Below are 12,655 nucleotides of genomic sequence, written 5' to 3' on the forward strand. Positions count from 1 at the left end.
CTACTATGTGTCATGCATTGTGCTAGGCAGTGAACAATACAAAGGTCCCCACTCATATAGGCCAGGCGCAGTGGCTCATGCCTGTAATCCCTGCATTTTGGGAGGACGAGGCAGGTGGATTCTGAGGTCAGGAGTTTGAGACCAGCCTGGCCAACATGGCAAAACCCCGTCTCTACTAAAATACAAAAATTAGCCAGGTGGGGTGCTGGATGCATGTAATCCCAGATACTCAGGAGGCTGAGGCAGGAGAGTCGCTTGAACCCAGGGAGCAGACGTTGCAGTGAGCCAAGGTCATGCCACTTCATGCCAGCCTGGGCGACAGAGTAAAACTCAACATTACTAAGAAAAAAAAAAAAAAAAAAGACTGAATGCAGGAAATGAAGGTCTTATTTAGGAGAGAGCTTGATGTTGGAAGTGAACCATGAGGTCAAAGTGTGGGGTTTGAAGTTGATGTTGTAGCTAAGGCTAAGCTTGGGGGTGACACTGGAGCAGATAAAGGCTGGGTGTGGGGTCCTAATTGTGGAAGTGTTAGATGTAGACTGGGAAGTGAGGGCTGGACCATGAGGCAGGAATGGAGGTGAAGGAACAGAGTTGAAGGGAGCACTCGAGGCCAGGATGGGGATTCACAGTGGAGGATGAGTGGACGGGGCAGGGGCCGTGTGTGAGGCTGGGTGGATGGGGCGGGGGCCGTGGGTGAGGCTGGGTGGACGGGGCGGGGGCCGTGGGTGAGGCTGGGTGGATGGGGAGGGGGCCGTGGGTGAGGCTGGGTGGACGGGGCGGGGGCCGTGGGTGAGGGTGAGTTCATGGGGTAGGGGCTGTGTGTCAGGGTGAGTGGACGGGGTAGGGGCTGTGGTTATAGATGAGGAGGTCCCTGGTTGGCTCCAGTTCCGTCCTTTTTTTCCTTTACCATCAAACCTCTGCCTGCCCTTCCCTGTTCCGCTTCTCCTGTCTATGTCTCTCCTCCGTGTTTCCTGGCTTTACCTCCAATCTCTGGCTTGGCAAACGTCTCCATCAGACTCCTCTTGGAGGCCTGCTGAGGGCGGGAATAGGGGAGCCCATCTACAAACAAAAACACAACATTCACATTCTCACCTACAAGTGGGAGCTAAATGATGAGAACACATGGACATACAGAGGGAACAACAGACACGGGGCCCACCTGATGGGGGTGGGGGAGGAGGGAGAGGAGCAGAGAACAATTATGATTGCACACTCACCTTAGTACCTGGGTGATGAAATAATCTGTACAACAAACCCCCGACACAGGTTTTCCTATATAACAAAACCTGCACATGTACCCCTTAACCTCTAATAAAAGTTTAAAAAATAAATAAGGCCAAGTGCAGTGGCTCACACTCATAATCCCTGCACTTTGGGAGGCCAAGGCGGGTGGATCACCTAAGGTTAGTGGTTCAAGACCAGCCTGGCCAACACGGTGAAATCCCATCTCTACTAAAAATACAAAATTAGCCGGGCGTGATGGCAGGTGTCTGTAATCTCAGCTACTCAGGAGGCTGAGGCAGGAGAATCGCTTGAACCCAGGAGGCAGAAGTTGCAATGAGCGGAGATCATGCCACTGCACTCCAGCCTGAACAACAAAGCGAGACTGTCTCAAAAATAAAAAATAAAAAAATTGGGAAGAAGGAACATGACTAGTGTGTTACAAGTAGAACCCACAGACACTGTAAACATCCTGTGATGCACAGGACTGGCCCCCACACCAGAGAATTATCCAGCCCCAAATGCCAGTTGTGCCCGAGTTGAGAAGCCATGCCCTAAATTCTCTTCATTTCCCACCAGTGTTAGGGACAAGGATGAGGAGGCTTAGTTGAAGTCACATGTGGCTTTCACAGTGTGCACATTCAAGTGTCCACAGCCCTCTGCACCTCTGCAATTCGGTCCTTCAAGATGTAGAATGGGAAGGAGAGGGGAGCCCCAGAAAGAGTATTTGGTCACCTGAGAAGACAGGATAACGGGACTAGAGATAGGAAGAGACATGGCAGACAGGGAGATTGCCAGGATCAGTATTGACTTTAACAGCCATGACCCAACTCATTTCTTTTTTTTTTTTTTTTTTGAATTGGGCCCCCCCTTTTCCCCCCAGGCTGGGGTGCAGTGGCTCCATCTCGGCTCACTGCAACCTCCACCTCCCAGGTTCAAGTGATTCCCCTGCCTCAGTGTCCTGAGTAGCTGGATTACAGGTGTCCGTCACCACGCCCGGCTGATACTTGTATTTTTAGTAGAGACAGGGTTTCACCATGTTGGCCAGGCTGGTTTTGAACTACTGACCTCAGGTGATCTATCTGCCGTGGCCTCCCAATGTGCTGGGATTACAGGCGTGAGCCACCGCACCCAGCCAACCCATTTCATTTCTACCATGTGCCAGACACTTCCAGGAAACACATGTGCATTTTCTCACTGAGTCATACAACTAAACTCTGAGGTTATTTTGTTTATGCATTTCAAATTGGAGGACTTTGGTGGGGCCTAATGCAAAGAGAAAGTATGGGGCCTGTGGTTCAAAAACGATTCAGAATTTCTAGTTGGTGACAAAAGGGCATCAAACCACGCTGGGCTCCAGGTGATGGGACAGAAGCGTGAAGGAAATGCATCACCTGCTGAGGTTCCCACATAGTAAGTGACAGGGTGAGGGCCGGAGCTCCCATTGACCCATTTCCAAAGCCAGTAGAGCCAGCGGAGAAGGACGCCGGAGAAGACGTCTACATTCCCGTTCACTCACCGATGGCCTTCCACAGGTCCAGGATCTCCAAGGCAGCCTCCCTCTCCTGGTCTTGGTCACCCATCTGGGGGAGGTGGAGGACTGGATGGGGGTGGAGAGAGCAAGAGCAGGTGGTCGGTGAAGTAGAACTGAAAAAACACATCATCCGGCGATTCCACAGCACGGCTCACTGGACGAAGCGCCTCCACCAGGGCTGTAGGACGGGGTGCCTGTTGACTGTTCCTACCTGCCCGTGGGGAAATGGTGCGGCTGAGAGTTACACTGCTGCTAACGGCAGCACCGGGTTTGAACCCACCTCTGCCTGGCTCCACATCTCACGTTCCTTCTGCTCTGCCGCACTGTCTCTGGAGCCGGGGTTTCCCTGCATGAAGCTCAAGCTGAAACCTACCTTGAGCACCACAGGAACCTCGGTATTTTACGGATTTAATGCTCACTAGTCGGCACGTGGCCGTGGTCACACCTAGTGCCCGGGGAAGATGCAAGTGGGGAGATGGGGAGAGACGAATGAAGGAAAAGAGAAAAAAAGAATAGCAGCTAATCGCTACACGGTATCTGCTACACACCAGCTGTTGTTCTATTAATAGCTCAATCCTCGAAACGCTCTAGGATGCAAGGGCCATCATTATACCACCGTCACAGATGGGAAACTGAGGCACGGAGAGATCAAGGCTGCAGCTGGGCGCAGTGGCTCATGCCTGTAATCCCAGCACTTTGGGAGGCCAAGGTAGGCAGATCACAAGGTCAGGAGTTCGAGACCAGCCTGACCAACATGATGAAACCTCCATCTCTACTAAAGATACAGAAAACAATTAGCCAGGCGTAGGTTGGCAGACACCTGTAATCCCACCTACTTAGGAGGCTGAGGGAGGAGAACTGCTTGAACCCAGGAGACGGAGGTTGCAGCGAGCCAAGATTGTACCATTGAACTCCAGCCTGTGTGACAGAGGGAGACTCTGTCCAAAAAAAAAAAAAAGAGAGAGAGATCAAAGTTGCAAACCAAGCAGAGCTGGGATTTGCGCACAAGGCTCTGGTTCAAGTCCACATACCCATCACTCCGCCTAGACTAACCCTTGAGACATGTCTTCAGATAAACCCACGGGTCTCAGTGAATGTGGGTGAGGGTCTTTACAAGCCACAAACTCACTGCCTGCAGCAACCAGGCAGGCTCAGGCCAGGGATGGCGAGCTGAGAGCAGCCTCACTCACCAGGACCCAGAAGGTAGCCAGCACTGTTGAGGGTCCAGCCTCCTCGTCCCTGGATAGAGATGCAGAAATCAAGACTCAGGCAGACAGAAAGGGTGGCAGGCGTCCGACAGGTCTGGGGTGACATGGGTCACCATACCACCTTCCCACTAGGCTGTGGAGCAGGTTCATTTTAATCCCCAGTCCACCGATGAGGAAATTGAGGGTGTCCTAAGACAAAGCAACTTGGCCTGGAAAGAAGGCTTAAAAGGTTCTGCTGTGAGAGAAGGGGGTTATCAGGGGTTGGCGGGGAGAGAAATGGGGAATTGCTCTTCAACACGGATAGTTTCAGTTATTCAGGATAAAGAAGTCCTAGAGGTCGCCGGCACGTTGTCCCTGCAGCCAGCAATACGGTGTGGGTCACTTGAGAGACATGTTAAGGCTGGGCGTGGTGCTCACGCCCGTCATCCTAGCATTTGGGGAGGCCGAAGCAGAAGGATGGCTTGAGAACAGGAGTTCGAGCCCAGCCTGGGCAACGTGGCGAAACCTCGCCTCTAAAAAAAGCACAAAAATTAGGCCGGGCGCGGTGGCTCACGCCTATAATCCCAGCACTTTGGGAGGCTGAGGTGGGTGGATCACCTGAGGTCAAAAGTTCGAGACCAGCCTGGACAACATGGAGAAACCCCATCTCTGCTAAAAAGAAAAAAAATTAGTGGGGTGTAATCTCAGCTACTTGGGAGACTGAGGCAGGAGAATCGCTTGATTACGGGAGGCGGAGGTTACAGTGAGCCGGGATTATACCACTGTACTCCAGCCTGGGCAACAGAGTGAGACTTCGTCTCAAAAAAATAAAAAATTAGCTAGGCATGGTGGTATGCACCTGTAGGTAAGAGGATCGCTTGAGCTCAGGAGCTTGTGGCCGCAGTGAGCTATGATTGAACCCTTGCACTCCAGCCTGGGTGACAGAGCAAGACCCTGTCTCAATAAATAAGTGAATAAAAATATGAAACTAGATCTCATGATAAGTGTTCTCACCAAAACATCTACAAACACAGGAACACAGGGGCATTTCTGGAGGTGGTGATGGATACATTCAGTACCTTGGTTGTGGTGATGGTGTCACAGGTGTATGCATAGCTCCAAACTCAGCAAGATGTATACATCCAATGTATGCATTTTTTTGTAATTTTTTGTTTTAGAGATGGAGTTTTACTCTTGTTACCCAGGCTGGAGTACAATGGTGCGATCTCAGCTCACCACAACATCCACCTCCCAGGTTCGAGTGATCCTCCTGCCTCAGCCTCCTGAGTAGCTGGGATTACAGGCATGTGCCACCATGCCTGGCTAATTTTGTAATTTTAGTAGAGAGAGTTTCTCCACGTTGGTCAGGCTGGTCTCAAACTCCCAACTTCAGGCGATCCTCCTGCCTCACTCTGCCAGAGTACTGGGATTATAGGCATGAGCCACCACATCCAGCCATTGTTTGCATATTAATTATATCATAATAAAGCTTAAAGAAGCACCACTGTAAATTCTTTACCTGTGTAGGATATGCTCATAGATCATCACATCCCTTTGAGAATGATACTGCCCCACATTTACTGTGGGCTTACCCTATGCCAGCATCTATTCTAAGCAGGACTGGCTACGGAATTTGTAGGGCCCAGTGCAAAGAGAAAATATGATGGGACCCATTCTTCAAAAAAGGATTCAGAATTTCAAGCTGGTGACAAAAGAACATTCAACCAAGTTCAGGACCCAGGGAAAGGCACAGGTTGCATGCCTGTCAGCCCAGCTCTTGTTCCCAGCTATTGACATATTTATTCAACGATCCTCCCAGCAACCCTGCTAGGTAAAATTTGCTGTTAGCTTCACTAGAAAGAAGCTATTGAGGCCCAGAAAGATTCAGCAAATTGCAACAAATTGCAACACACTAAGTAGCACACCATGGACTCAAACCCAGAGAGATTACAGACGTTTTTTTTATTTTTGAGATGGAGTCTCACACCTCACTCGGGTTGCCCAGGCTGGAGTGTGGTGATGCTATCTTGGCTCACTGCAACCTCGGCCTCTGGGGTTCAAGTGATTCTCCTGTCTCAGCCTCCCGGGCAGCTGGGACTACAGGCACCTGCCACCATGTCCAGCTAATTTTTGTATTTTTAATCGAGACGGGGTTTCACCATGTCGTCTAGGCTGGTCTCCAGCTCCTGACCTCAGGTGATCTGCCCGCCTCAGCCTCCCTAAGTGCTGGGATTACAAGTGTGAGCCTCCACTCCTGCAGGCCAGTAGATTCGAGACTCTTGAGGAGGATGTGCACTGAATATTTTCGCTACAGTGTTCCACTCTGTAAGATGGGAAGTAGCAAAATAGAAACTGGCAAAGGATTGCCGGGTAGAATTAGCTAATGCACATCAGGGGTTTCAGGCAATGCCCAAGCGCTGAGAAAACACTCCACGCCCATCAGCTCTTGTCAAAACTCCTTGAACATCCCTATAGGATGGATTCCATTATCCCTTAGTTATATAGGAAAAAAGGAGGCTCAAAGAAACAAATATCCTGGCAAGGACCCAGCCAGCACGGAGGAGAGCTGCTGTCCCAACTCAGGGCAGCGGATGCCAAGCCTGACCTCTCTGTGGTTGCTGTTGTTAGCATTTCTTTCCTCTCCTTTCTTTCATTTTCTTTCTTTCCTTTCTGTTCTTTTTCTGTTTGTCGTTTCTTTGTTTGAGATGGAGTCTTGCCTTTCGCCCAGGCTGGAGTGCAGTGACACCATCTCAGCTCATTGCAACCTCAACCTCCTGGGTTCAAGCAATTCTCATGCCTCAGCCTCTTGAGTAGCTGGGACTACAGTCACGCACGACCATACCCAGCTAATTTTTTTTTTTTTTGAAACAGAGTCTCACTCTGTCACCCAGGCAGTGGGTGATCTCAGCTTACTGCAGCCTCCACCTCCTGGGTTCAAGTGATTCCCCTGCCTCAGCCTCCCAAGTAGCTGGGACGACAGGTAGCCACCAGCTCACCCAGCTAATTGTTTGTATTTTTAGTAGAGACAGGGTTTCATGGTGTTAGTCAGGATGGTCCCAATCTGCTGACCTCGTGATCCACCTGCCTTGGCCTCCCAAAGTGCTGGGATTACAGGCGTGAGCCATCACACCAGGCCATTAATTTTTTTTTTTTTTTTAAAGAGATAGAGGGTCTCACTATGTTGCCCAGGCTGGTCTCCAACTCCCGGGCTCAAGCAATCCTCTAGTCTTAGCCACTCAAAGTACTGGAATTACAGGGGTGAACCACTGTGCCTGGACGCTTTTTTTTTATTGGCAGAGAAAATCTGCATTTTAAGTCCAGACATGGTGCACAATATGTGTAGAAATAGTCCACGTTGTGGAGTGACTCCATCAAGTTAGTTACCATCTGCATTATGTCATGTGCTTGTCCTTTCTGTGGCCGGAACACCGAACATCCATCTGCTCTCTTAGCGATTTTCAGGTATACGACACCTTGTTGTTAACAACAGCCACCATGTTCATTCCTCCCGTCCAACTGAAACTGTGTATCCCCAGACCAACATCTCTTAATTATTTACCCCTCATGGCTAAATAATGAGAGCTGTCTGCCATCTGAGTTAACGCTGTTAACTTTTATAGTGCTGGAAGTGGACAAAGAAGATCCATTCAGAGACCAGAGAGGTTAAGCAACGTGCCTGAAGTCACACAGCTAGAAAATCACAGATCCCGGATTTCAAACTCAACCCAGCATGTACAGCCCACACTGTGGAGGTATGCAATCAGAGGTTTTCAAAGTGTCACCCCAGGCTGGGTGCGGTGGCTGAGACCTGTAATCCTAGTGCTTTGGGAGGCGAAGGTGGGAGGATCACTTAAAGCCAGGAGGTCAGGAGTTCAAGACCAGCCTGGCCAACGTGGCGAAACACCATCTCTTCTTAAAAATACGAAAAATTAGCCAGGCATGGTGGCAGGCACCTGTAATCCTAGCTACTTGGGAGGCTGAGGCAGAAGAATTGCTGGAACCTCAGAGGTAGAGGTTGCAGTGAGCCGAGATCAAGCCACTGCACTTTAGCCTGGGTGGCAGAGACTCCATCTCAAAGGAACAAACAAACAAAAAATCAACAACAAAGTGTGATCCCAGGACTAGCCCCTACCCTGGACTCACCCAACCAGAAACCCTGGGGGTGGGTCCCAGTATTACTTTTTCTTCTTCTTCTTCTTTTCTGAGACAACATTTCACTCTTGTTGCCCAGGCTGGAGTGCAATGGTGCGATCTCAGCTCATGGCAACCCCCGCCTCCTGGGTTCAAGAAATTCTGCTGCCTTAGCCTCCCAAGTACCTGGGATTACAGGCACGCGCCACCAGGCCCAGCTAATATTGTATATTTTTATTAGAGACGGGGTTTCACCATGTTGGTCATGCTGGTCTCAAACTCCTGACCTCAGGTGATCCGCCCACCTCAGCCTCCCAAAGTGCTGGGATTATAGGTGTGAAACACTGCGCCTGGCTGAAGGGTCCCAGAATTACTTTAAGTTGCCTTCTAGCTACTTCTCACACATCCTGAGGTGCTGAAAAACAGGAGTGACAGGAAGGCATATTTTTGCATCGCTGGGCAATGTTTGCTGTGAGGAGGTTTTAGCTGTGAGCACCCTGAACCCTGACCTCGTATTTTTCACCCATACTTTGTTCTATCCCCAGAGCCAAGATGAAGCCAGTGTCTGTCTTTCTTCTCATAGTTTCAGGACTTCAGCTTCTTCCCCAGGACCCCTGACGCAAGCCAGGAACATTTTTTAAAACTCTTCCCAGAGGGCAGGGATTTGGGGACAGCATTGTTTCCGAGGCGCTTAGGGAGGCAAGGCATTACCTGGTGGGCAGGCGCGGATGCCGGAGTCTCTGCCAGGCTCAGCAAGAGGAGGAGGAGGGCCAGGGGGGCGGAGGGAGCCATCGAGGGCAGGATGACAGGTGCCTACAGCCGCAGAACACTGCAGGGAGAGAGTGACCACTCATTTTCCAAATTGGGGGCCAGGTGCATTTCCGATAAGGACAGAGGAATTTGTTTTCTACCTTTATGGAGGCATCATTGAGATACAAAAATGATGCATATTTAATGTATGCATCCTGAGGAGTTTGGATGTGTGCAGACAGCCGTGATGTCATTGCCACAGCCATGGAGCTAAGACCTGTTCATCACCTCCAGAAATGCGCTGTGCTCTTCAATGGTTTCCTTTTGGGTAGAGCCCTTCACCTGCAATCTCCCCTCCCTTGTGGTTTTTTTGTTGCTGGTTTTTTTGTTTTGTTTTGTTTTTGAGATGGAGTTTCCCTCTTGTTGCCCAAGCTAGAGTGCAATGGCATGATCTCGGCTCACTGTGTTTCTTCTGCCTCAGCCTCCTGTGTAGCTGGGATTACAGGCGCCCACCACCACGTCCGGCTAATTTTTGTATTTTTAGGAGAGATGGGGGTTTCACCATGTTGGCCAGGCTGGTCTTGAACTCCTGACCTCCAGTGATCTGCCCATGAGCCACTGCACCTGGCCGCACTTCCACCTTTGTTGAAGTCTTTATGAAGTTTCGTTTTGAAATATATGTATGTAGGTGAAACAAGAGAGTTGGTTGAGGGGAAAATGCTGAATCAAGTAAATATGGGATCCTGGGAACATAAAATATAGCAAACAAACAAAAACACCAGGACACATGAATGACCCCCGTTTAGGAACTCCAGGGGAGTCCAAGTGCAGTGGCTCACACCTGCAACCCCGGCACTTTGAGAGGCTGAGGAGGGCAGATCACCTGAGGTCGAGAGTTGGAGACCAGCCTGGCAACATGGCAAAACCCTGTCTGTACTAAAAATACAAAAATTAGCCGGGCGTGGTGGCGTGCCTGTAGTCCCAGCTACTCAGGAGGCTGAGGCAGGAGAATCGCTTGAACCCAGGAGGTGAAGGTTGCAGTGAGCCGAGATCGCGCCATTGCACTCCAGCCTGGGCAACAGAGTGAGAAAAGAAAAGAAAAGAGAAGGGAAGGAGGGAGGGAAAAGAAAATAAAGAAGAAAAAGAAAGAAAGAAAGAAGGAAAGAAAGAAAAAAAAAAAGAAAGAAAAGGGAAGGGAAGGAGGGATGGAGGGAGGGAGGGAAAAGAAAATGAAAGAAGAAAGAGAAAGGAAGGAAGGAAAGAAAAGAAAAGGAGAGAAAGAAAGAAAAGGAAATCCAGGGGAATTAACCCTCTCCTTCCCCGAACATCGGACCGGTCCGGCTGGTCCCCCCAGCACCCATGCCTTCTGCCCACTGCCTCCTGCACTCCATCTTCAAACCCTTCTGTCCTTGTACCTGCCCCTCAGCTTTTCCCTGTCACCAATGCTGCCATTTCTCCTGTTGTCCCCATCCCTTCGCGCCCCCCATCACTCCCCCACCCCTCGGCCCTCCCGGCCCAGGCTCTTACCTCGCTGCAGCTGGCTGCTCTCCGAAGCTCTCTCTGGCTCCTGGCTCAGGCCTGGACTCTTGTACACCCCCTGGGCTTTTATGCCTCCTGAGGAGACAATACAAGGGAGGGGGGAAAGGGAGGGGATTGGGAGGAGAGGGAGTGAAGAGGTGGAGAGGAAGCAGGTGGGGAAGAGTCATCCACTCCAGGGGCTTGCTTTTTTTGTTTGTTTGTTTTGTTTTTTTTTGAGGCAGTCTCTATCTGTCGCCCAGGCTGGAGTGCAGTGGCATAATCTCTGCTAGCTGCAACCTCTGCCTCCCGGGTTCAAGCGATTCTTCTGCCTCAGCCTCCGGAGTAGCCAGGACTACAGGCGCCCACCACCACACACAGCAAATTTTTGAATTTTTAGTAGAGGCAGGGGTTTCATGATTTTGGCAAAGCTGGTCTTGAACTCATGATCTCATGTGATCCACCCACCTCAGCCTCCCAAAGTGCTGGGATTTACAGGTGTGAGCCACACCGCATCCCACTCCAGGGGCTTTCAATAGCTGGTCTCTGAGGTCAAGATGGACACCTCATCACGGAAAAAAAAAAAAGTGGCTGTGCCTCAGTTTCCCCTGGTAGACCCTGCTCTTCCCGCTCCTCCTCTGCCACTTTATGTTCCAGCTGTGGTGTTTCAGGCTTTGCCGCTATTCCAGGGCTCTCCTCCCTCCCTCTCGTCTGCGTCTGGGCCTTGGCACGTGTCTTCCTGGGTTGTCTCCACTGGCACCTGGCGTCTCTGTAGCCCTGCCTTCCCCTCCGCCCCCATCAGTCCCTCCGGCCGGCCGTCTGCAGCTCCCGCTGTGACTTGCACTTCTGTCTTGCACAGTGGACCCTGTTTGTTTCTTGTGAGTTGTCCATCTCCACCTGACCACGGCTAGAGGAGACCCCGTGAGGGGTGTCAGCTGTGCCTTATTCATGGCTGTGTCCCTAGCCCGGAAGTTCTCAACCGGGAGTGACTCTGTGCCCCAGTGTCACCCCAGCCTCACCCCAGGGCATGTGACCAAGTCTGAAGACATTTGTACTTGGGACTTCGGAGGGACTCTCGGCAGGCATCTCGTGGGTGGAGGCCGGGGGCGCGGCTCAGCGTCCCACAGGGCTCAGAGAAGGACCCAGCCCCAAAAGTCAACAGCACCAACGATGGGAAACCCCACCGCAGCCCCTAAAGCAGTGCCTGGGGCTCACTCAACACTTGTTGGGCAAACAAATAAGGAATGTGTCAGGCTGGCTGCGGTGACTCACAGCTGTAATCCCAGCACTTTGGGAGGCCAACGCAGGCGGATCACCTGAGGTCAGGAGTTCGAGACTAGCCTGACCAATATGTCAAAACCCCATCTGTACTAAAAATGCAAAATTAGCCAGGTGTGGTGGTGCATGCCTGTGATCCCAGCTACTCAGGAGGCTGAGGCAGGAGAATCGCTTGAACCTGGGAGGGGAAGGTTGCGGTGACCAGAGATAGTACCACTGCCCTCCAGCCTGGGCAGCAAGAGCAAAACTCCACCTCAAACAAAAAACAAAGAGCGTGTTGTTGCTGCATTTCTCCTCCATCATGTGTGTTGATTCATCTGACTCTGCAGCACGCTGTCTGTCTTTGCCCTAACATCAGCTGCTTTCCAGAGGAAACAACCCTGGAAGAGCTTTCGCTCCTGGCCTGTCCCTTTGCTCTCAAAGGGACGGAGGGAGGGCCTGGTCCCGGCTCCTCTCTGCCGTGGGGCCGTCCTTCTGGCATTCTGTGGGTCTGTGGCTGGCACTTATATCTTCGTCCTGTCTTTACACATCCCCGTAGCCCTTACCCCATCCTTTCTCATCCCAAGGGAAAAGGGAGACCCCCCGCCCAGGACAGGGATGGAGTGAGAAGAAGAGGTGGGGGATGACAGACGCCCTCATGGGCTCCTGAGCCCCTCTCCGCTGTTTCTCTAAGTCCCTCACTCCTCATCCAGACGTTGACAATGATGATGAGGAGGAGGAGGAGGAGTGGGCAGGGGAGGGGGAGGAGGGGAAAGCTTTTAGAAGACAAACTGACAGGAAGGTGTGAATGGCTTTGCTGGGAAGGAGGAAGGAGGAGGAGGGAGTGACGTCCAGTCCACGTGAGACCAGGCAGAGGAGAGGGCCTGCTGAGAGCTTGGAGCTGGGTTACCTGGATCCCAGAGGAGGGCCAGGGAAAAGTGGTAAGTCCTTGCCTTGCTGCCCATTAGCTAGTTGGTGAAAAATAAATGGGGTAGGTCCAAAGCTTGCCCCCTACACACACACACACACACACACACACACACACACACACACACACACA

The 12,655-nt window shown here is 51.3% G+C and overlaps 1 protein-coding gene across 1 annotated transcript; it reads right to left on the reverse strand.

The window, feature by feature from the left end:
- Window positions 1-949: 949 nt before the first annotated feature.
- On the reverse strand, window positions 950-10,428 carry GALP (galanin like peptide). Its single transcript, XM_032263301.1, has 5 exons — window positions 10,351-10,428; window positions 8,785-8,902; window positions 3,946-3,994; window positions 2,741-2,821; window positions 950-1,059 (listed from the first exon to the last, which is right to left on the reverse strand). Exons 2-5 carry the CDS (start codon window positions 8,863-8,865, stop codon window positions 950-952), a joined length of 321 nt encoding a protein of 106 aa, XP_032119192.1. The 5' UTR covers window positions 8,866-8,902; window positions 10,351-10,428.
- Between the last annotated feature and the right edge of the window lie 2,227 nt (window positions 10,429-12,655).

This window comes from Sapajus apella, unplaced genomic scaffold (genome assembly GCF_009761245.1).
Source record: "Sapajus apella isolate SASKATOON/1434 unplaced genomic scaffold, GSC_monkey_1.0 scaffold135, whole genome shotgun sequence".
NCBI lineage: Eukaryota > Metazoa > Chordata > Mammalia > Primates > Cebidae > Sapajus > Sapajus apella.

What these genes read in the sequence shown, in the direction of transcription:
- GALP (XM_032263301.1), bottom strand. Translation starts at nt 8,865, where the DNA reads ATGGCTCCCTCCGCCCCCCTGGCCCTCCTCCTCCTCTTGCTGAGCCTG. An exon ending in TGGCTACCTTCTGGGTCCTG is followed by an intron (nt 2,822 to 3,945) that starts GTGAGTGAGGCT and finishes ACCCCCATCCAG; the next exon opens with TCCTCCACCTCCCCCAGATG. An exon ending in GGACCTGTGGAAGGCCATCG is followed by an intron (nt 1,060 to 2,740) that starts GTGAGTGAACGG and finishes TTTTGTTTGTAG; the next exon opens with ATGGGCTCCCCTATTCCCGC.